Source organism: Cervus canadensis, chromosome 22, assembly GCF_019320065.1.
Source record: "Cervus canadensis isolate Bull #8, Minnesota chromosome 22, ASM1932006v1, whole genome shotgun sequence".
In the NCBI taxonomy this organism is placed as follows: Eukaryota; Metazoa; Chordata; class Mammalia; order Artiodactyla; family Cervidae; genus Cervus; species Cervus canadensis.
Window position 1 is genome coordinate 52,679,834 of NC_057407.1, and position 23,183 is coordinate 52,703,016.

General features: G+C 46.2%; 1 protein-coding gene across 4 annotated transcripts in view; it reads left to right on the forward strand.

The window, feature by feature from the left end:
* OSBPL10 (oxysterol binding protein like 10) overlaps positions 1–23,183 on the forward strand; it is a 308,456-nt gene that overhangs the window by 95,775 nt on the left and 189,498 nt on the right. For all 4 annotated transcript variants that reach the window (XM_043443183.1, XM_043443184.1, XM_043443182.1 and 1 more), the window contains exon 3: positions 130–209. In XM_043443183.1, coding sequence (XP_043299118.1) covers positions 130–209 — 80 coding nt within the window. The remainder of the gene's footprint in view (positions 1–129; positions 210–23,183) is intronic.

Below are 23,183 nucleotides of genomic sequence, written 5' to 3' on the forward strand. Positions count from 1 at the left end.
TGGCGTGAGTACAATTGGTGTTTGCCTGGCCTTCCTTCATCTCCAGGCCCCCAAGCCCTCAGGTGTGTGTAGAAACAGGTTGGATGTGTTTTGGCTCAATTGCTACAAGCCATTGTTTCTCTATTTCAGCTGCTGATGCAAAAGAGAAACAGTTCTGGGTGACTCAGCTTCGAGCTTGTGCCAAATACCACATGGAGACGAATTCGAAGGTAAGTAACTGTGGAAATGGGGGGTGGTACTGGGGGCAGGTTGCCCCAGCTAGGACGGCTCCCCTTCAGCCCAGGATCGGCTTCTTTGGGGAGCTGTTTTCCATATTATCCTTAAAGTTCGCCACCATCAGGAATTCACACTTGTCCCGTGACATTTACATTTAAAGCCGAGAGACGAGTGGGAGGATTTGCTTAGAGACAAGTGGGAGGATTTGCTTATACGTAGAGTGAGGGGGCAGGCACACACTTGATGGGAGCTGATTCTGAAAAGACACTTCTAGAGCTTTCTGTGTTGTCCGTTTAGGCAGCCGGTCGTTGGTCTGCAGAGAACTTGAGCAAGTGTTTTCACTGTGGCGGCAGAGGAGTCTGGTTTACTGTTCACGAAGACTCGTTGTCTCAGATCCTTAAATAAGAGGAGACCCCAGATTGTTGAGGCGCTTCTGCCTCTGAGTGTGTTAGCATGTTCTCGGGGACTTTGGCATCCAAGTGGGACTTAGTTTCTCTTCAGGATTCATTCTGAGATCTTGGATCAGATATGCAGGGGGTAGGAGGTAGGCGTTCTCATGGATTATTCAGAGGCTCTCCTATCATTAAAGACAGAAAATAAGTCAGAGAAAGTAAAAAGCCATTGGATATTGCTTATGCCTGTGTGCTCAGTCATTTCAGTCGTGTCTGACTCTTTGCGACCCCATGGACTGTACCCGCCAGGCTTCTCTGTCCATGGGGTTCTCCAGGCAAGAATACTGGAGTGGGTTGCCATGGTGCCCTCCACGGGGTCTTCCCTGACCCAGGGATCAAACCCACATTTCTTAAGTCTCCTGCATGGGCAGGTGGGTTCTTTACCGCTAGTGCCACCTGGGAAACCGGATATTGCTTATATGTAGAATCTGAGAAATAACACAAATGGATGTATGTACTAAACAGAAACAAACGGACATGGAAAACAAGCTTGGGGTCACCAAAGGAAAGAGGGGAAGGGGCAGATTAGAAGTGTGGGATTAAGAGGTATAAACATACACATAAAACACGAACAACAAGGACTTACTGTGTGGCGCGGGGAATTCACTGTCTTGTCGTAGCCTGAATGGAATATCATCTGAAAAAAGCACTTTGCTGTCCACTTGAAACTAACACAGTACTGTAAATCGACTGTATTTCAATTAAAAGGTATAAAAAATAATGGCCCGATGAATTTATTCAGGGCAGGAAATATATGTTAAAATTACTATTCAAAGGACTACCTCTTTTATATCATTAGTTCAAGGTTCGTTATGATATTCAGTTGCAGTCTCTTTCTGTATTCCGTGCATCTGATAGGAAGACCCATGCTTGAAACTTCTTAGGATTCCATTTCTTGTAACCTCTCTGCTCATGGAAATGTCTTATATAGTTATACCTCTCTGTTCTGCCTCCAAACATAACCTGAAATGATTTCTTCACAATGATGTGTTCATTTTTTTCTTTCTTCTCCTTGACTTGCTTACTACAGTTGCACTCACTGTAATGCCCCTTTAGGCTTGCCCCCGCTGGGGTCTGGGTGACCATAAGGAGGGCCTCTTCTCTTTTAAAAACTGTATTTTGTTGGAGGATACTTGATTTATAATGTTGTGTTACTTTCTGCTCTGCAGCAAAGTGATTCAATTATATATGCATTCTTGTTCATATTCTTTCCCATTATGATTTATCACAGGATATTGAATACAGTTCCCTGTGCGATACAGAAGGACCGTTTTGTTTGGCCATCCTGTATATGATAGTTTGCATCCGCTAATCTCAAACTCCCCGTCCTTCCCTCTCCCACTCCCTACCCCTTGGCAACCACAAGGCCATTCTCTTACGTCTGTGAGTCTGTTTCTGTTTTGTAGATAAGTTCATTTATGTCATATTTTACATCCCACCTGTGTGATATCATATGGTATTTGTCTGCCTTCCTTCACTTTGTATAATCATCTCTGGCTCCACCCAGGCTGCTGCCAATGGCATAGTTTCATTCTTTCTTATGACTGAGTCATATTCCAGTGTGTGTGTATACACACACCACCACATATTCTTTATCCATTTATCTGTTTATGGACACTTAAGTTGCTTCCATATCTTGGCTATTGTGAATAGTACTGCTATGAACATTGGGGTGCATGTATCTTTTTGAATTATGGTTTTGTCTGGATATATGGTAGGGGCCCCACTTTTAAAGCTTTTCTCCCTCTGGCCTCCTTTATTTTCTAGGAATTATAGTAGGCGTTCTGGACGTTTCATCAATATTTTATAAATACCTAGGCAGGGCAGTATAAAGTTATTTTCTTTTTCTATGTATCATTTTACTTTTTGTTAAGTGGAACAGAAGGGGATAAGATATAAAGGACATACCTTTACCTGTTGCTAATTGGAGGTGACTGTTCTTTGGTGAATTTAGGTATGTGTTAGCGTGTGTGTGTGTGTGGATCTGTAGCTCTCAGGTGTTAAAAACCTCAGATGTTTTTTATACAAATGGATGCTATCATGCACACTGTGCTACATTTTATTCTTTTCATTTGCTGATACAGCTTGGAGATTTTCCCCTGCTGGATATCTGCATCTATTGCACTCTTGTTAGGATGGCCAGATGCTCTTCTGAGGGGTGGATGTCAGAGCTTTAAGTCCATCACTGATGGATGCTTAATTTGATTGTGGTGGTTGTACATGATGCTGTAATAAACATCTGTGGACACTCATCTTCTAGTGCCTCTCGGGGTGTATGTCTATGAATTTATATCAGTGGAAGTACTGGGTCATGGAGAATGTGTCTTCTAAATTTTCATAGTCATTGCTAAATTGTCTTCTTCAAAAGTTGTCCTGATTTGTCCTGATGTGTACTTCCATCCCTTCTGTGTGTAAGGATGTTTCTTCCCCCTTTCACTAACCATAGCTCTCATGAACGTTGAGTTTTTGGTAGTCTCACAGATAAAAAAAAAATGGAACCTTGTAATTTTCATTTTCACTTCTGAAATCATGACTGGAGCTGAGTATATTTTCAGGTGTTTACTGGCCACTTCTGTTTCTTTTATGTAAACTGTCTATTTCTATCCTCCACCCATTTTTCTGTTGAATTTGTCTTTTCTTCTTGATTTGCAGTAGCTGTATATGTGTTAAGTCTATTTGTCCTTTGCCTGTCATTTGTACTAGGTATTTTCCCCTAGTAGGTAATTTGTGTTTTGACTTCGAATACATTCTTTTGCTATGTAGAATATTTTTGTAGTCAAATTTACACACATTTTCATTTTTGGGTTTTGGGTTTGCATTGTGTTTTGAAAGAGCTTCTCTGTTCCAAAATTAAGAAAACATTCTTCAGTTTTCTTCCAGTTAATTTATAGTTTAATTATCATGTGTAAATCGTGGATTCATTTGGAATTTATTCTGGGTGTAAGAATTGAGATGGGGAAACCAGTTTTAAGTGGGTTGATGTTTTGAGAGATCACTGCAGACCCAGTGTTAGTAGAAATAAGAGAATCTGAAGATTTTCTGTAGGAGTAGCTTTAAGAATCTGGATTGATCTGTTAACATTAAAACCCAAGTAAATAATAAATTAGAAGTTAGGACTTGTAGGATTCCTGACTTGAGAACTGGAGACAGATAAGCTGTCACTGCTCATTTATAGCATAGCAACTGGGATCAATTAGGGGAAGAATCATTTTTAAATTGTGAACAGACCTTGTAATGCAGCAGAAGTATGATCAAGTCCAAGTCTGCTCAAGCAGAAGTAGTGAAAATTAAGTTAGGCTTGAAGTGAATATCAACTTAATATCCAGTTCACTGAAGGATGGCTGCTGAATTTGTGTTGTGCTTGCTGGGAACACAAGTTAAGCCTTCCCTTCCCTGGGTTCCTCTCATCCTCTCTGAGAACACTCTCCATACAGCTGCTTGGAATTTTACCTTTAGAAACAAATCCTGTGGGACTTCCATAGTGGCCCAGTGGTTAAGACTTTGCCTTCCAGGGTAGGGGGTGTGGGTTTAATCCCCGGTTCAGGAAGCTAAGGTCCCACATGCCAGGGACATAAAACAGAACATAAAAAAGAAACCAGAGCATAAAGCAGAAGCAATATTGTAACAAATTCAAAAAAGACTTTAAAAATGGTCCACATGAAAAGAAAACCCACTTAAAAACACTTCACCTGATATCATATATTAATGCATATATGTGGGATCTAGAAAAATGGTTTAGATGATCTTATTCGCAAAGCAGAAATAGAGGACAGACATATGGACACCAAGGGGTGGGTGCAGGGTGGGAGGAAGTGGGAGACTGAGGTTGACATATATACATTGCTGCTACTCTGTATAAAATGGATAACTAATGAGAACCTATGGTATAGCACAGGGGACTCCACTCAGCGCTCTGTGGCGACCTAAATGGGGAGGAAATCCACAAAAAGAGGGGATATATGTATACATGAGGCTGATTCACTTTGTTCTACAGCAGAAAGGAACACAGCATTGTCAAGCAACTATACTATAATAAAAATTTGTAAAAGCTTTTTTGATGTAGAATCAACTGTTGCCTGGAACAGATATTTAGGCAGATGAAGTGGGGTTATTATCCAGACTCAACCTGGTGAGAGTATCAAGAGAATTCAGATTTATTTGGACTGCACAGCACTTGAAGGATGACCAATCCAGCCCTAGGCGCTTGGACAAGCTCCTCAGGGACAACAGGTGTGTTTCTGATGCCTTTGTGGGTGTGTACCTGCCTTCCCATAGGCAGTGTTCTTTTCAGATGGACGCACAGAGGACTTAGGGGCCTTCAAAATCAACAGAAGCAAATATTGGAGGGTGGGGTGGCGTGTTAGAGGAACTTATTAATAATACAGATGCCAGGTTATTTTGCCCGGAGTGGGAAGTGGGATGATGAGGACAAGAGCCAAGCCATTGGAAAGTGTTTAAAGGAAATTCAGATTTTTAAGGTTGTAGTTCTACTGGCTTTCATTCTGGCCAGGTAAAGGAATTTTCAACTTGACGGAAACGTAAGGGATTTTTTAATACTTCTTTGGTTTTTCTCATCCAGACATGGAAGGTGTATTCGCTTGTGGGGGTGACCCATAGACTAAGTTCATGTGTCTCCTCGGATGCTAACTGGATGTTAGTACCAAGTGGCGCTAGTGGTAAAGAATCTGCCTGCCAATACAGGAGACTCAGGAGACTTGGGTTCGATCCCTGGGTTGAGAAGATCCTCTGGAAAGGGGATTGTCAGCACACCATAGTATTCTTGTCTGCAGAATCCCATGGACAGGAGAGCCTGAAGGGCTGCAGTCCATAGGGTTGCAAAGAATCGGACATGACGGAACTGACTGAGCACATCCACACACCAGCTGCCTTACCTCTCGGCTCCTAAAGGATGAGCATGTGGCAGGAGGTGATGGTTCTCACTGCCTCTGAAGTCGAATCTCCAACCCACCCCCACAGCAGGGAGAGAGAGCGGGTGTGGGCTTCAAACTCTGGGGGTGCCCAGGGCTCCCTTTATGCTCAGCTGCCTCCCTTCTGACCAGCGCCCCCATCCCCACCAGAAACATACTCCTGTTACAAGTTCACCGCTGACAACTTGTGAAGGCATTTTTTCCCCTGTAATGGAAGTAGCTTTTTTTTTTTTTTAATTTGTGAATGTTTCCAGTACACAATGCCAAACATTCAGGAGACAGGAAAGAATAAGGAAGGAAAAAAAAAATTGCCCCCAATCCCAGCTGCATACCTAATCCCTGATGATACTGTTTGGGTGTGTGTCCTTCCAGACCCTTTTCTCCGCAGGGAGATAGAGGTCACGTGGCTCCATGTGTGGGGCTGCCCTTCCAGTCTTTCCCACACATACCTGTGCACACAGCACACGCCTCTTCTTGCGAGGAGCCCGCCTCTCCTGAGGATGGACTCTGAGACCAGGCTTTGGCCGTGGTTCTGTCCCCCGTGCTTGGGTTGGTTTGTCTTTACAGTGACCGTACAAGGTCGTGATCTTGACCTGTGTCTCAGAACATTTCTGGGTTCTTCCTTTTATCATCCTGTCACTTGTCATCCTTTATTCGTTTTCCTGCTATTGTTTAGATCCAGATGGAAATTCGAGGAAACAAGGGAAGTCTTTTTTTTTTTCCTCTAATATTTGCAGAGTATATATCTTTTATTTATTAATTTGGCTGTGTTGAGTCTTTGTTGTGACACTTGGGAGATTTGTTGCATCATGTGGGATCTCTCATTGAGGTGTGTGGACTCCAAATGCGTGGGCTCAGCAGTTGCGGTGTGCAGGCTTAGTTGCCCGCATGGCATGTGGGATCCTAAGGTTCCTGACCAGGGGTCGAGCCTGCATCCTCTGCATTAGAAGGCGGATTCCTTTTATTTTATTTTTTTACGATTGATTTTTTTGGGGCTGTGCTGGGTCTTTGTTGCTGCCTGAGCTTTCCTCGTAGCGGCGAGCATCTGCTCTCTAGTTGGCGTACTTGGGCTCCTCATTGCAGTGGCTTCTCTTGTTGCAGAGCACCGGCTCAGTGGTTGTGGCACATGGGCTTAGTGCTCCATGGCATGGGGGATCTTCCCGGACCAGAAATCAAGCCCATGTCTCCTGCCTTGGCAAGGGGAATCTTAACCACTGAGCCACCAGCAAAGCCCCAACAAGGGAAATCCTGCCTGAGATGGGTCCGTCTAAAAAGCATGGAAAATGTAACTTAAAAAAAAATCTATGGGGGTACTAAGTAAGGAAAAGTAGATATTTGGGGGCATTTGAAGTAGTTCATAATATTGTATTTGAAGCCCTTTCTCTGGACTCACAGGGCCCAGTTCTGACTCCATCTTTGCATTACTATTTATGGCTCCAATGATCTGGTTCCCAGGCTGACTTCTGCCGTCAAACCCCAGCCAACTCATCCACTCAGTAATGCAGTGGGTCCTAGGAAATTTTGTCTGGTAGTGTCTGAAGATGCTGTGGTTAGATCAGATAGGTATATGGTTAGGCCTCCTCATCCTTGCTAGGGAATTCTAAATTAAAACACAAATTTTGGGGTAGAGGATTATGCGGATTTAGAAATGGAGGAATGTGATTGTCTAATATAGGATTTTAAATTCATTATAAATCTTGGGAGGTCTTGAATGAGCTGGAAAGCTGCTGAGTTTCAGAGAGTGTTTATATAAATATTCATGGTGGAAGCTGCCCAATTCACAAGTATCTTTCTTTTTCCTTTCCCCCGCCTTCCCCTGGAATGATAGTTGATGTACAATTCATGTGAGGCTTCTTGGTTTAAGAGCACCATCTCCTCCATGGCAGGGGGAGTGGCTGGGGTCTGGTGACCCCAGAACTGGGCAGGACTTCTCTTCTTTCCTGGAAGCTAGTGTCCAGTGAGGACCTGCCCATCTTACATAACCCCCCTATGATGGTGGACACTGGTGGGACAGTCCCTAACTCACACCCCTGCTTCTGTCATGACATCTGGTCTACCTCCCCTGTCTCAGTGATGTAGGGGTTCCATCAGGGCAAGACCGGAGGGTTATTGGACAGGAGAGAGGAGGCTGAAGAGTGATGGGATGGCAGACTGGCTCACACTGGTCACCTCCATGTCCCCTCTGGCTCAGGAAAGCTTGCTCTGTGAGTACCTTCTGTGCTAAAAGCATTGGAGTAGGTGGGCTGGTGACCTCACCCCTGGCAGCCTTGTTGGCAGGTGCAGGGAATCCAGTTGGGGGGGCATTTGGAGACTTTATCTGAGGAGGCATGGGGGATGTGTGGACTATTTCTGGGGGAGGCTTATCTGTTCTGGGGAGGTATGGGTGGGGAATTGGATCAGACTGTTGGTGAATTCCACAGCCTTGGGTGAAGAATGAGGGGGAGATGTGAAGCTGCTATTTAATGGGTTCTCCCAGAAAACTTGGAAACCAAATCGCTGCTGACAAATGACTGCAACTGTCCCGACTGTCTGCTGCCCTGGGGTGTGAGCCAGAGGGCTTGGGGAGGTGCTTAGCTGTCTTGGCTGGAGGCCTCACTACAGGAAGCACCTGCTGCCTGAACGAACCCAGTGGCATCTGTAGAATCTGAAACCATGTGCTTGTGAGGGACTGAAGATGGCATCCGGTCCCGGCCCCACCTTATCCAACCATCTGCACAGAAATGCACACCAGAATATTCATGGTAATCATGAAGACATGTGAGCTGATCCCTCTGGTTCTGTTTACCTAGAGGGGCCTCTGCTGCTGGCTCATTGAGAGAATGCTAAGAGTTGGGGGAGTAATATGACAAAGGACATCAAATACTTCTCTTGTATGAGTAAACAAGTTTGAGATCCCTCTGAACAGTTTGAACAGCTCAAAAGTAACAGAATGATTAAAAAGTGGGAAAGGAACCCAAACTCCTTCTGCTCCTCATGTCTAAAAACAGTGGCTGTAAGGAATAGGACAAGCGTGCGTGTGTGCGTGCTCAGACAAGAGGTAGGTCCTAAAACTCTGTGGTCCAGTGTGGAGGCCTCAGGCCAAGTGAGGCTGTTTAAATGGAAATTACTTGAAATTAAATTTGAAATCCAGTTTCTCAGCCTTGGCTACTTTCCAGGTGCCCAGGAACCACACTGGGCTGATGGCTGCAGTACTAGACGGCACAAGGACAGAATGTTTTCCATCATCACGGAAGGTTCTGTGGGGCAGAGCTGATGAAGCCCCAGTTAGGGCTTTATGGTTTCCAAGGAGGAGCTTACCAGTGTCCAGTATAATCTGTTCTTGTGCTGTAGACAGTGTTTTGTTTTCTTTAAATCTGAAAAGGTTGATTGGCATTCCCTAACCCCTCTGTCCTTCCTTGAGGGCTTCCCCTGCACCCTTCTGGTCGGGAGTTCTCGTCTACCACCCCGGGCCGTGGCACTGAGCATCCTATTCATTCTCACTTCTCCCATGGCCTTGACTTTGCAACAGGGACCCTGACCGTACTTGTCTGACGGCAGGAACTGGTGTGCTCATGTGATCAGACTCCTCTCCATACTCTCCTCTCTGCAGCTGTTCACCAGGAAAACTAGTTTTAGGTGTTTTTCTTTTTTTAAAAAAATTTTAATTGCATTTATCTTTTTGCAGAATTTATTCCTGGGCTGTAATTCCAGTTTCTCCTGGAATATCTTTTTTCTCCTGTACAATCTGCTCTCCTCGTTTAGGGCCGATTTGCTCTTTTTCAGTAAGGCTCATCTCAGTGTGACCAGGAGAGCTCATGTATGGGTTGGTCCGACTGTGAGCTCCGCAAGTTCTGCGCCCCATCTTGGGGGCTTTGTCCACTGGACGTGCTCATTGTTCAGGTGATCTACATCTGGACCCTAAAGTTCAGTATTACTCTCTGTGGGTTTTTTTTTTTTTTTTTGACTGATCCCTGTGGCATACTGCATGTTCTCTGATGAGGGATTGAATGCACACACCCTGCACTGGAAAGGTGGAGTCTTAACCACTGGACCACCAGGGAAGTCCTACTCTGCATTTTTGAACACGTGCAGTAAAAATTCAGGCACTCGTTTGGGGCCATCCACCCTGCATCCAGTCCCACTGTTGGACTTGGGCACACCTACCAGCTCTTTCACTGGATCGACAGAGTGGGGTCCATCACTTCTGTAAATTTAGGGACACCCTTCACATACTGGGTGGCTTTTTGAACATGCATATCCTTTGCCACCTGGGCAACTTCTCAGGTGTTCTTAAAACGATCGTGAAGCTCTTGATTTGCACGGCTTTGTGGGGTTTTTCTGGGTCAGGTGCATAGGAAGCCATTTTCAGTGGTCACCTCGAGGCTGCTTACCGGGAAAGCTAGTCTGAGCTTTTGCGAGGTGCGGAGGAGCAAGGGCAGGGCGCCCGTGGTTTTGCCGCTGGTGCACACGACCTTTACCAGCACCCTCTTCCTAAGACGAAGTCCAGAGCTGCCCCTGATGGGTCAGGTCTGCCTTCTCCCCCACCACCATCATGCACACGGTGTTCCAGACACTCGCCCCCGCACACCCCAGTCCTTCCTGCTTCTGTGCTGTCTGTGATGCTAGGAACTGCCTCTCCCTCTCCTTCCTGGGGTGAATACCATGTGCTCCTCAAGGCTCGTAGAGTTCTTTGATGCCTTCGTGACCTGCCTGCTCAGAGTGGATCTGCTCTTCCAGTGCTCCTATGTGTACCAGGACACACCTGTATGACCGCCCTTCTCACGGTGGGGGGGTGTGTGTGTGTGAGTGCGTGTGTGCACACACCCGCACACGTCAGCTGTGTCCTTAACAGCCAGGACTGTGGGGAAATCAGGGCTGCCGCCTCCATATCTGCCACCGTCACGGCAAGTCGTGATGGAGATAAAGCGCTTGGTGCATTTGCAGCACTTAATAATTATGTCAGCTCCGCTTCCTCTGCCTCACTCCTCCTGGCATGTGTGTGAGTAACAGAAGTGTTAGTAGTGGTGCCGGATTTGGGTTCGCTAAATTATATTCAAGTTATCGTATTCTAATTTTCCTTGAATATTACAGCATTTTATATTAGATTCAGTATTCGAGGACTCTTCTTTTAAGGATACAGTTGCTTTACAATGTTTTGTGTGTTTCTGCTGCACAGTGAGGTGAATCAGCTCTAAGTATACATATATCCCCTCCCTCCCGAGTCTCCCTCCCACCCATCCCCCCTTCCCACCCCTCTAGGCCATCAGAGCATGGAGCTGAGTTCCCTGTGCTATTCAGCAGCTTCCCACTAGCGATCTATTTCACACATGGCAGTGGAGGTCGGTTTTTGTTTTTTTTTTTTAATGTAGAGAGAGCTCTGAGCTTCCTGTAGCCAAAAATCATTCAAGAGTAACAAAATGTATCCTGACTTTTTTTTTTTTTAAAGAGAAGGGAATAGCAATCAAATGGAACACATTTTGGGGAAAAGGAAATAATAGTAAATGGACTCTTATCAGCCTATTTCTATGTGCAGATATTAAGGGAGGGGCTTTTCTTGGGTGATCTTTGGTATTTCTCCCAGTAGCCCTGTGAGGCAGGTACAACTAATTTATTACCACGTTTCATAGGTCAGGTCAGAAAGGAGGACGATATGCCTGCCCACGCTGGAATAGCTGGCAAGGACTGCCATCTTTGAAAAAGGGTTTGAGATATAATTCACACACTGTAAAATTTACTCTTTAAAAGTGTAAATTTAGTATATTTGTAGAGTTGTGCAGCCACAGCACTATATCAGCCCAGAATCTTTGATCACCCTGTGCCCATCAGCAGCCAAGCGTCCGCCTCCACCCGCCTCCTCTCCCAGCCCCTGCTAACCACAAACCACTGTCTATAGAGTTGCCTGTTCTGGACATTTCATGTAAACGGCCATTGTCTGTGTGGCCTTTTGTGTCTGGCTGATTTCACTTACCATAATGTTTCCAAGCTTCCTCCATGTTGTAGCATGAATCAGGACTTTATTCTTTTTTTAAAAAAGATTTTTATTTATTTTAAATTGGCATTTAATTGCTTTACAATGTTGTGTTATTATCTGCTGGACAATAACATGAATCAGCTGAAAGCATACATATATCCCCTCATTCCTTTCTATGGCTGAATAATATCCCATTGTTTGGCTATGCCACATTTTTTATTCATCAGTTGATGGATATTCGGCTGACTTTCAGTTTTTTGTTGTTACGAATGGTGTTGCTGTGAATGTTTGTGCACAGGTTTTTGTGTACACGTATTTTTTAATCTTTCGGGTGTATGCCTAAAAGTGGAATTGCTGAGTTGCATGGTAACTCTGTTTAATTCTTAGAGGAGCTATCACACTGTCTTCCAAAGCAGCTGGCCCTGTTTACGTTCCCCATGGACGAGGGTTCCAATTTCACCACCTCTTGTCAACACTTGATTTTGTCGGTCTTCGATTATAGCCATTGTAGTGGGAATGAAGTTGTATGTCATTGTGGTTTTGATCTGCATTTCCCTAATGACTGATGATATTGGGCATCTCATCACAGGCTTATCTTCTTTGGAAGAAGATATTCATGTATCTTCTTTGGAAAAATGTCTACTTAAATCGTTTGTCATTACTTATTTTTAGTTGTTGAATTGTGAGGGTTCTTGATATATTCTGGCTACCCAGACACAACAGATACATAATTTGCAGATATTTTCTCCTATTCTGTCACTTATTCCTTCACTTTTCTCATCTTTTTTGACATAAGTAAAATTTTTGAAAACAAATGGGACATCGATATAGTGGAGTAGGAATTGGGGTCAAAGGACCCGGTTTTTGGCTTTGCCCGGACCACTCGCAGCAACTAGCCAGTCTTGTCATTTAGAGTAACTTAATCTCTCTCTCTTTTTTAAATTAATTTTTTTTTGGCTGTGCCACACTGCATGTGGAATCTTAGTTCCCTGACCAGGGTTTGAACCTGGGCCCGTGGCAGCGGATGTGCTGAGTCCTAACCACTGGCTCACCGAGGAAGCCCCAGAAGAGACATTTTTACCTATTTTAATAGCCAACATTAAAATGGATGGAAAGTTGAAGAGAAACACTGTGGGGGAAGGTGTACCATTGTGGAACCAATCATTCAACCAAATACCTAGGACTTCCGTGGTGGCCTGTAAACAAGAATCCACCTGTCAGTGTGGGGACACAGGTTCGATCCCCGGTCCAGAAAGATTCCACATGCTGAGGAGCAGCTAAGCCCATGCACCACAGCTACTGGAGCCTGGCTCTGCAGCAGAAGAAGCCACTGCAGTGAGTAGCCCACACGCCGCAACAGAGGAGTCCCCGCTGTCTGCACCCAGAGAGCTTGCGTGCAGCAGCAAAGACCCAGTACAGCCAAAAACAAATACAATTATTACATAAAAAACAAACACCAGAAAAAGAGCAAGTAGAAATACACAACATACAGTCTTTGGAAGGTCATACAAGGGCCTTGTAGCAGTGGTTGCCTCTGGGAAACAAGAAGGAAAACTGAAGATTTAGAGTTGAAAGAAAGTAGGGATTTTGATGGTATTTGAAATTTTCATGTTGTTAGTTGACATATATAAGTGTAAGTTACTCAAACGGTTAAAATTTAGCTTCATGAAAGTTTCCTTTTTAAAGAGTGTTGCTGAAGCTGTGTGGTTAAGTGCTGTGGCTCTCAGGCCACGGTCACGTCGTTGGCTCTTTATCTGCAGACAGAAACTCTCCCAGGCAGCCGGTGGTTCACCTGGTTCTCTTTATAGTCTGCCCTTGAAAGTCTTAAAAACCAAATGTTCTTGAAGATATTCGATAATTCCAGATTCCTGCCAATTCACATGAGACTTCTATTCTTGTTTCTCTGAATTGATTATCCTTGCTGTGGTTTGAGGTGTTTAAAGTTTAATGCTGTTTGGGGGAAGAGCTCCTTTCCCCCACCCCTGTGTTTGAACTCATCAGGGATGAGGGGTGAGCATGCCTGGCCTCTTCCTTGGCTGAAACCTCTGGTGCTGGGGTAGTTGGTGGAGGAGTAGGGGGCCCCCAGGTGGGTTCAGGGTTTCTCTACTGGGGGTTGAAGGGAGTTCATGCTGATTACCTGATAACATTTTTAGAAATCCCATGTATTTAAAAAAAAATTCAACTCATTCATCTTACTGTGTAAATATACTAGTTTGATTTAATATTTAAACATGCTTTGTTTCTTTCCCCAAGTTGTTGGGTAAGAAGCGAGATGAATTTCATCTTCGTTTGAGACCCTCAGGTAGAAGGGTCCCAGGTTGAGAAGCAGAGCATCCTGAGGTTCTGTCTGCGTTTCTCAGTAGCAGGTCTGTGTGGGGAAACACCCAATACAGTGGGTTTGAGCTTGATAAACTCCTGGAAGGAAAGCTGGACGAGCCCATCGGAGGATTTACTCTTCTTGGCTCCATCTTCCTGTTTCTTGTTGTTGGGCAATTTTGCTTTCATGTTCTATTAAGTGCAGTGCCATTTTTCTTTTAGAATTTTTCACAGATAATTACCCTTCGTGTACTTAAAACTAAGTGTAAAAGCATCACCCTCCGAAACACATCATCAAATTAAGTAAATAAAACACAGTTTAAGAACAGTTTTTATTAAAACGATAAACTTTGGGGAGTTTTTATTGTCTTAATAAAGTGCAACAATTTTGCATACCTTCTCAAGCATAATTTTAAAATTAAGCTGCCTGCCTTGCCCAAAAGGGAAGTGTTTGTGTTACCAGGGAGGGTGATCTTAGGCCAAGGAGGGAAGAGGATTTTGTAAGTAATAGATCTTTCATGTGTTAATGTAGAAGAATGAAAATATTTGGAAAGTGAATGGCGCAGTTTGGCCTTAGTATCAGTGGAGTAGGTTCAGGGCTGGAGCACCCATCTAACCCACCCACCCACTGGGCTTGGGTCCGCAGGGTGACTGTGTAACCCCACTTTGCAATTTTCTTGGTTCTGCCAGCCAGCTACACCCCCAGCTTCTCTTGCCCATGGTACAGTTTTGATGATCCTAGTTCTCTACCACAAGCTTTACCCCCAGCATCATCTACTCTTAGCTGATTTTAGAGTCTCCCCACAGACTCTTTGGCACCCATCTGGAGAGGTTATGAGGAAGCCCTTTGGAGTTAGGACACAGGGACATTTCTGGTGACCCCTGAGTTCCATTAGTATGTTGGCATTCACCTTCAGGATCTTCCTTTCCTCTGAACCCCCTTTGGTCAGGTCGGCAATTGGAAAAGTTTGCTGATGGCAACCCACTCCAGTATTCTTGCCTAGAGAATCCTGTGGATGCAGGAGCCTGGTGGGCTGTTGTCCATGGGGTCACACAGAGTCGGACATGACTGAAGTGACTTAGCATGCATGCTTGCATGCGTTGGAGAAGGAAATGGCAACCCACTCCAGTGTTCTTGCCTGGAGAATCTCAGGGACAGAGGAGCCTGGTGGGCTGCCATCTGTGGGGTCGCAGGGGCGGACACGACTGAAGCGACCTAGCAGCAGCAGCAGCTAATGCTGAAACCTGCATTTAAGATATATCTGTTTCATTCATCTACTTGGCAGCTTCTCTGTCTGTTTCTTTAAAGAATATTTATTTGGCTGTGTTGGGTCTTAGTTGCGGCACTTGGAATCTTTGTCGTGTTGTGCAGGATATTTCATTGGGGCACACAGTCTCTCTAGGTGTGGTGTGCAAAGCTTCAGTACTTGCAGCGCATGGGCTTAGTTGCTCCTCGGCATGTGGGATCTTAGTTCCCCGACCAGGGATCGAACCCTTGTCCCTGCATCGCAAGGTGGATCCTTAACCACTGAACCACCAGGGAGATCCCTCGGCAGCATCCCTTAATGGCATCTTCTTTTTATCCCCCTCAGCCCTGCTACTTGGCAGACCCGCAGACCTCTTTGAATTCAAAAGCTGTTTCCTCCGTGCCCTGGATGGCAGGCATTTATTAAGCTCCTACTGTGTGCAGTACACTCTCACTGGCGTGCTGTCCTTTGCAGCTCATAGGGTAGCTCCAAGTTCTTAGATCCGCATCGTGTATGACAGTAAAAAGCAAGAACAACAACAGGAAACTATTTTTGTCCCATGGAAACAGTTTGTTCAGATGCCAAAAAAGAACATGTTCTTCCTTTGTAATCATAGCGATAAGTGGTGTCCTGAAATTCCTAAATTCCTTCCACATACATCACCTGCTCCCAGGGTTCCTCAGCATCTGCCCTGCCAGCATCTTTGGCTGCATCCCTCTTTGCTGTGCGGAGCATCCTGAGTGCTGTTAGGCAGTCTGCAGCAGCCCAGGCCTCCAGCCACTAGATGCCATAGTGACACCAACACCAGTTGACGCCCAGAACAGTCTCCAGGCGCTTCTTGGTGGGGAAGGGGGCTTGGGGGAGGAAATCGCCCCTAATTGAGAACTGCTGCCTCGTATAATTTTCCCAACAGTCCTAGGAGGGAGGTGTCACCCTCCCTCACTAAGACTTCACCGGAGAGGAAACTGAGGCCCAGGAAGGTCCAGTGGCCCCAGGGCTAGGCCACCGCAGAGGGGAGACCTGAGGCCACGTCCACCCGGTTGCCTCTTCCCCTGAGACTCTCCTGGACCTGAGGCTGCTGGAAACCTGCTTCCGTGCACGGGGCGCAGCCAGGCCAGTGGGGCCGCGGGGCACCTGGGGCTCTACTCCTGGGAGAGCCCCTGTTCCTTGCCAGGCGCGGGACAGCCCATCCATCACGTCTGGAGACTCCTGGGCCGCGCCCCCCACGAGGGACGCGGTGAGGAACTCGGAGAGTGTAACAGTGGGGCAAGGGTGTACTGACGGTCCCGCTCCACCAAGCCGTCTCGGGGGGCGGGGGCGTTCCCCAGGCCCAGCCGTGGAGTGGAGGGGACCCCACACTCTGCAGCCTTGGACCCCTTTAGCCAGGATTCGGCACAAACAACCTCAGAAGAGCTGGCGGCTCCCTGGCACGTGTTTCTGAAGTTGAATCTCCCCCACGCGCTGTGCCGCATGGATGGGTGGAGAAGGAGCAGAGAGATTGTTCGCTGGGGGATGAAGCTTGGCGGCCTGTGTGTGACCCGGGCTGGGCTCTGGGGCTCCCCGTGGGCTGCTGCCACTCGGCCACCGTCAGGACCCCCGTCAGCACATCCTCCTGCCTTATCCCCCTGTGGGTGGGGGCGGAGGGAGGTTCCTGCCCACCCCTCACCCCTGCTCATCGAAGGTAAATGGGGTCCTGAGAACTGGGGAGGGGGTTTGAAGGGTACATTTACTCATCAGCTCCCCTTCATGTCTACCTTGGAAAACATGGTCTAGGCTCCCAGGGCCCCAGGATGTCTCCACATTTTAAAAATTGTTTATATTCATGCAGGACCTTAGTTTCCCGCTCAGGGGTTGAACCCCCCCTGCCCCTTGCAGTGAAACTGGGGAGTCTTAACCACTGGACTGCCAGGGAATTCTCTCTGCATATTTGAAGCTTAAATATTCTTTCCGCTAGTGGGATGCACAGTCCAGAATAACTGAACTTGAGGAGGTGTTTCTTTAGAATCTAATTTTTGAAATGAAAGAGTCCTGGAGTTGGTTGACCTTGGAAATAAGAAAAAAAAATAATCCTTGTCTTCTCTCTTGTGAAGGCTTGCCGCTGCTTCGGCTCCTGACCTCAGGTGGCTGCTCTGATTTGCGGGCTTTTGAAGCCAACGCGAGTCGTCATGTTAGTTGCCCCTGCTCATCTCAGAATACGGGGTGCTGTGCACACAGCACGTGAGTGGGGGCAGCTAAGCTCTGAGAGCCAGGAGATGGAGGTGTTCTGGGGGTACCACCCTGGGCCTTGACCTTGAGCCATTTGCTTTCTTTTATACCATAGTGTCTTACTCTGTAACAGGTGGAGCCTGCCTATCTTGTGTTTTGTAGAGATATTACAAGAAAAGTAAATGACTACTTTTCAAGAGGCTGAATGAGAGCCGCTATTCATATTGTAATTATGATGATGATGAATAGTTTGTCAGTTTTGTGTGTTCAGGGTGCCTACGAGGGTGACTTGGGGTGGGGGTGTCCTATAGACCTCTGTATTTCTGTCGGAAAAGAAGAAAGCATGTCTCTTTCGCACTTAACTTTCATTTGGGAGTGGACAGGAAGTAGAGTCCGATTTGCTTTTTTACATGTTGGAAGCTTTCTGCTTGCTCTCCGCCCTTCTGTTCAGTTCCCATCATTCAAAGTCAACATCTTAGGCACTGCTTTCAACAAGACAGGGAAATGAGGCCCTCTTTTATAAACTGTTTTGAATTTTACAGAGTTGCTTTTCTATTTGTCACATGATAGTCCTGGAAATCTTTCCATGCCAGTATATGAATCTGTCTTTAAAAAAAAAAAAAAAAAAATCAGCTGCATGGAATGGAATGCATGTGTCATGATGCTCTTCATAACCTGCTGGTGAGCATTTTGTGGGTACATAATAGACCCTTGGATGTAGAGAAAGGCCTGGTTTATGTGTGTTATGAAGTGATAAGGCTTGTGAGTCCTAGAACAGGGGGATCTCCCAGTCTTTCTTGCCTCTGTGTGCCTGAAGTTTGTGGTTCAGCTTCTCTGGGCCTCAGGTTTCCTTTTTTCTTTGTAAAATTACTTTTTATTGGAGTATAGTTGTTTTATGATTTTTTTTACTGTCTCCTTCGCTTTTCCTTTTAGAGATTTGGACCAGAAGGTATTCTCAGATCCTCTCCAGCTTTCAGTGTTACCAATTCATCCTGAGACCTCATGTGCTAGTTATCTCCTACTGTGTAACAGACAACAGACATCCTGAACCAGAATGTCTCGAAACCACCACCGTTTTATTCAGTTTACAGCCATGCTGAGCCTCTCGTCTCGTCTGAGCTGAGCCCACTGGCGCTCCTGTGGTCTGCTTGCATGTCTGTAGTCAGCTGGCAGAGGTGGGTTGGGTCCGGTATTCGTAGATGGCCTTACTCACAATACTGGCTGTTGGCCGGCAGTTAGGATGGGAGTCAAAGAGTGTTTCTCAGACCCCGGCAGGCCACCTTGGTTCTGGTCACAGGTGGCTTGCCAGGGCTCCCAAAGGAGCAAGAACAGAAACTGAAAGGCCTCTTGAAGCCTTGGAGTGGAACGGACATAGTGTCAATTCCATTGTGTTCCTAGGTCAGAACACATCCTAAGGCCAAGCAGATTTGGGGGAAAAGGAGCTAGACACCACCCCCCACCCCCTGCCATGGGAGGAACTGTCAAGGATCGTGGACATGTTTATAGTTTTTTCTTTTTTTCTTTTTTTAATTTATATATTTGGCTGCACTGGGTCTTGGTTGGAGCATGCGAACTCTTAGTTGCTGCAGCTTGTGGGATCAGGTTCCCTGACCAGGGATTGAACCCGGGCCCTCTGCATTGGGAGTGTGGAGTCTTAGCCTCTGGCCCACCAGGGGAGTCCTCCATGTTTATAGTTTCACATACCCTATTAACTGAGCCGTGGAATAACAATGAAAGATGGTAGAAAAAGGAGGAAGAAGCAAACAGAAGCCGACCACAGAGATTTTAAGGACTTGCTGTGAGGGGTAAATGCCCTTTATATTAAAAAAAAGTCAAGCAAACAGAAAGCCCTTCTTGGGACTAGTACTGTGTATATGCTAGGTAGTTTCCCAGCACCAGAGTTATGAGAACAGATTCCATGTGGCTGCTGCATTGAGACTGTTTAGAGTGGAATGTGATGGCTAAACAGTAAGTTATAATCCAGAACAAATGTTTCTGGTTGAGCTATAAACCCAGTGTTGCGCAGTCCCAAAGGAAGGGCCCCTGCGTTCTTTCTGGAGGGTGAGAGAAGTTTTAGGGGGATCTGATTCAACCAGCATGAGTGAGTTGATATTTACTGCAGTGAGAAGGGCTGGAGTGGGCTTGGGAAGAGGGTGGCAGATAAAAGACACAGTGTGAATGGAGGTTCTGTGCCCTGGAAGGACAGAAGGATGCAGGAACAGGAGATGGTGGGGTCACTAAGGTCTGAGTTTAGGGAGCAGATGTGGTGAGTGTCACAGACATGATGCCTAAAATGCTCATCTCATCTCTGAGAAAGATGGAGCCAGACAGGCTTATGAGCTCTTTTTACTTTTTTTGAGATGGTGAAAATGAACCGGAAGTTTATAATTTCTACTGAATTTGTCCTTGTGTGTTTTGGAAGACAAGAAAACGTATTTGTTTTTCCTTGTCTCTTCATGTTGGAGGCATTTGTTGAGTCTATTACATATATGTTAATATACCAAATCTGTTACAGTGAAGGATATAAGATTTATCTCTTATTTAGCCCTTGTCTGCTTCCTAGATGCTAAGTCGATTCAGTCATGTCTGACTCTTCATGACCCCATGGACTCTAACTTGCCAGGCTTCTCTGTCAATGAAATTTTCCAGGCAAGAATACTAGAGTGGGTTGCCATTTCCTTCTCTAGGGCATCTTTCTGACCCAGGGATCGAACACAAGTCTCCTGCATTGGCAGGTGGGTTCTCTACTACTAGCGCCACCTGTGAAGCTTCCTAGATGACTTTGAGGTACATGAGAATAGCTGCAAAAGCCCAATGAAGAGAATTTTGGCATCTTATTGTGTACTCAAAGTGTGTTCTTTCTTTCAAGCAGCCTAGACACATGATTCTGGGGAGACTGCCTGTGATCATAGATGTTTAGTGCCAACCTGATAGCCATTCCTTCTTTTTTCTTGCCACTGGAATCCTGATTTGCTCCACAGCCAGTGGTCTCAGGCCTGGCGATGAATTGTGCTTGGTCTGAGCCCCTCATGGCCAGTACTCACCCACCAGCCCCTCCTGTAGCTGAGGATGGTCACAAGACCCATTTTGAGCAGTGGGGTGTGAGGAGGAGGCTGCTTCAGGCAGAAGGGGGATTTTTTGATTCTGGTTGATAAAAGAAGAAAGCTGCTTCCAGAAGGAGGAAGTCCCTTAGTATCATCTCCCTTCCTTCCTACTCTGGATATTCACATGTGATGACTTGGAACCTGGAGCAATGGCAGCCACTGTGTCACCATGAGGGATTGTGCTTTGGGCCAAAGTCACTACACATAGGGTGGCTGAGCAGAGGGGTGGAAAGAACCACCAAATGGACTCTGGGTTCACTCAGCTCTTAACTTCTTGCTAAGTGATTAAAAGGATCCTAAATTTCAGGCCCATATCAGTTTTGTTACCTGCAGCTTTTCCTAAATGATAGGAGAAGGTCATGATCAGAATATGATTAAATAAAGAAGAGTACCAGGTTGTTTGTACCTTTTATCCAACTCCATTTTAATGTGTGGGAGGGTGGTATTACAGACCGTTTTGCCGTGCTTTTAGATGGCCCGGCATCCTTAGCTTTTGGCTAGAAATGCTCCCAACTATGCTGTGTTAAGCCTACAACATGGGCAGAGAGGTGGCGGCAAGGAGTGGGCATGTGGGGGGCAAGCCCTGCTCCCACTGATTCTGGGGCAGAAGCACCATTAAGAGAATGGGCTCTGGCAGGGGACCTGGTTGTCCTTCAAAATGATGTTCTTTTTGTTCTAAACACAGTAGGTGAGTTGAGGGCGGTTAGAGCATGAGTTGTTGTTGTTTTTTAAAGAACTGAGGAAAAAAGTCCCTGGGTGGAGTTAGAACCAGCCTAATGGAAGTTGGGATCTTCACCTTTGGAAGGAGAGTTGTACCATGTTTTTAACTATGACCTTGTACCTGCCATATAGCCATTACTTGAACAAGGGGTTAGGGGAATGGGTATTTCTTGCAGGGAGAACAAACAGTGACAGCAAGAGAAAACGAAATGTGTCCCTGAGAAAGGGTGGGTGGTTCAGCAAGAGGTCAGGTGGAGGGTTAGAGACCCGGAGAAAAGATGACAGAGACTTATGCCAGTCTCTATAACCACCCCACCCTCAGGAACTAACAAGCAACACCAAACGTTTATGGCAGGTGTCCTGGCATGTAAAACGATTGTGAATAACCTCATAGGGCACACATTTGCCTGTTTGGCTTTTTGTCAGGAAGGCCTTTATGGGATGCCTTGCTCTGGGTTCCAGCCAGTTCAGCCTGTGGGGTGGAAGCTGGGTTGGCCAGGGCGCTGGGCAAGGAGGGTGGGCGTGGCTGTCCATGTCCTGCCTCCAGAGGTGGGCGTGGCCCTGCTCAGTGCCTGGGCAAGGAGGGTGGGCGTGGCTGTCCATGTCCTGCCTCCAGAGGTGGGCGTGGCCCCGCTCAGTGCCTGGGCAAGGGGGTGGGCGTGGCTGTCCATGCCCTGCCTCCAGAGGTGGGCGTGGCCCGCTCAGTACCTGGGCAAGGAGGGTGGGCATGGCTGCCCATGCCCTGCTTCCAGAGGTGGGCGTGGCCCGCTCAGTGCCTGCCTGTGGCCTCCAGCCCTCTCTGGATGCTGCTCCCAGCCTTCTCGCCAGGATCCCTCCAACCCTAAAGGCAACCTAGAGGTTGCACGAACCTCTAGGATGCCTCACCCTTCTCTGGTGGTTCTTTCTGTTCTTCCATCCTCTATTTAACCAGTTTTCCCAGTTAAATTCCCCATGAGAAATCTCCAGGTTCCTGATTGGGCGCAGTTTTGTATCTCCCAATGTGTACCTTCTGTGTGGAGGAGGCCGAGTTCGGACCACCTGTTCGGAGGACTTCCTTGGGTCAGCACAGATGTGGACTGGGGTGGTGGCCGAGAGTGGGACAGGAATGGACAGCTCTGAACAGGGAAAACTAGACACGAATAGTGAGAAATAGAGTGGGGAGGATTTAGGATGACCTGTGAATGGCAGCTGGGCCAGGAGAAGCCAGTCTTTGATGGATGGTGGAAGAAATGGATGAATGATGATGTAAGAAAGGGGGAAACAGGGCAGGGAGAAGGGTCGTTTAAATGAAGATGTTTTTTGGAAATTAATTGGAGGCTAGTTGATTTATAATGTACATTATGTAATGTACATTGTAATGTACATTTATACAATGTAATGTATGTTGTATATGCATTTATACACAAAAGTGCTGTAGACTTTTCTGTTCATAGCAAAGTGGCTCAGTATACATGTATCCACTGTTTTTTAAATTCTTTTCCCATATAGGTCATTACAGACTATTGAGTAGAGTTTCCTGTGCTATACAGCAGGTCTTTATTATTTTTTATTATTTATTATTTTATATGTAGCACTGTGTACATGTCTGTCTCAGTCTCCCAGTTAATCCCCCCTTTCTCCCTTGGAAACCCTAAGTTTGTTTTCTATCTCTGTGACTCTCATTTCTTTTTTGTTTTGTAAATAAATTCAAGTAAAGGCATCTTATAGAGGATTGGAAATCTGTTTGAGGGCTGACATTGGGTATTTGTAATTCCCCTGAGTAAAGGCAACAGTTGAAGACACAGATAGAAAGTGTCCTTTGTAAAGAAAGGTGTGTGTGTGCTAAGTCACTTCAGTCATGTCCAACTCTTTGCGACCCCACGGACTGTAGCCCGCCAGGCTGCTCTGTCCATGGGGATTCTCCAGGCAGGAACACTGGAGTGGGTTGCCATGCCTTCCTCCAGGGGATCTTCCCGACCCAGGGATTGAAACGTACATGCAAAGAATTGCGGACTGGCCCTCAGGGTTCACCCACAGCTGCTGGTGAAGGATAACTAGAAGACTTC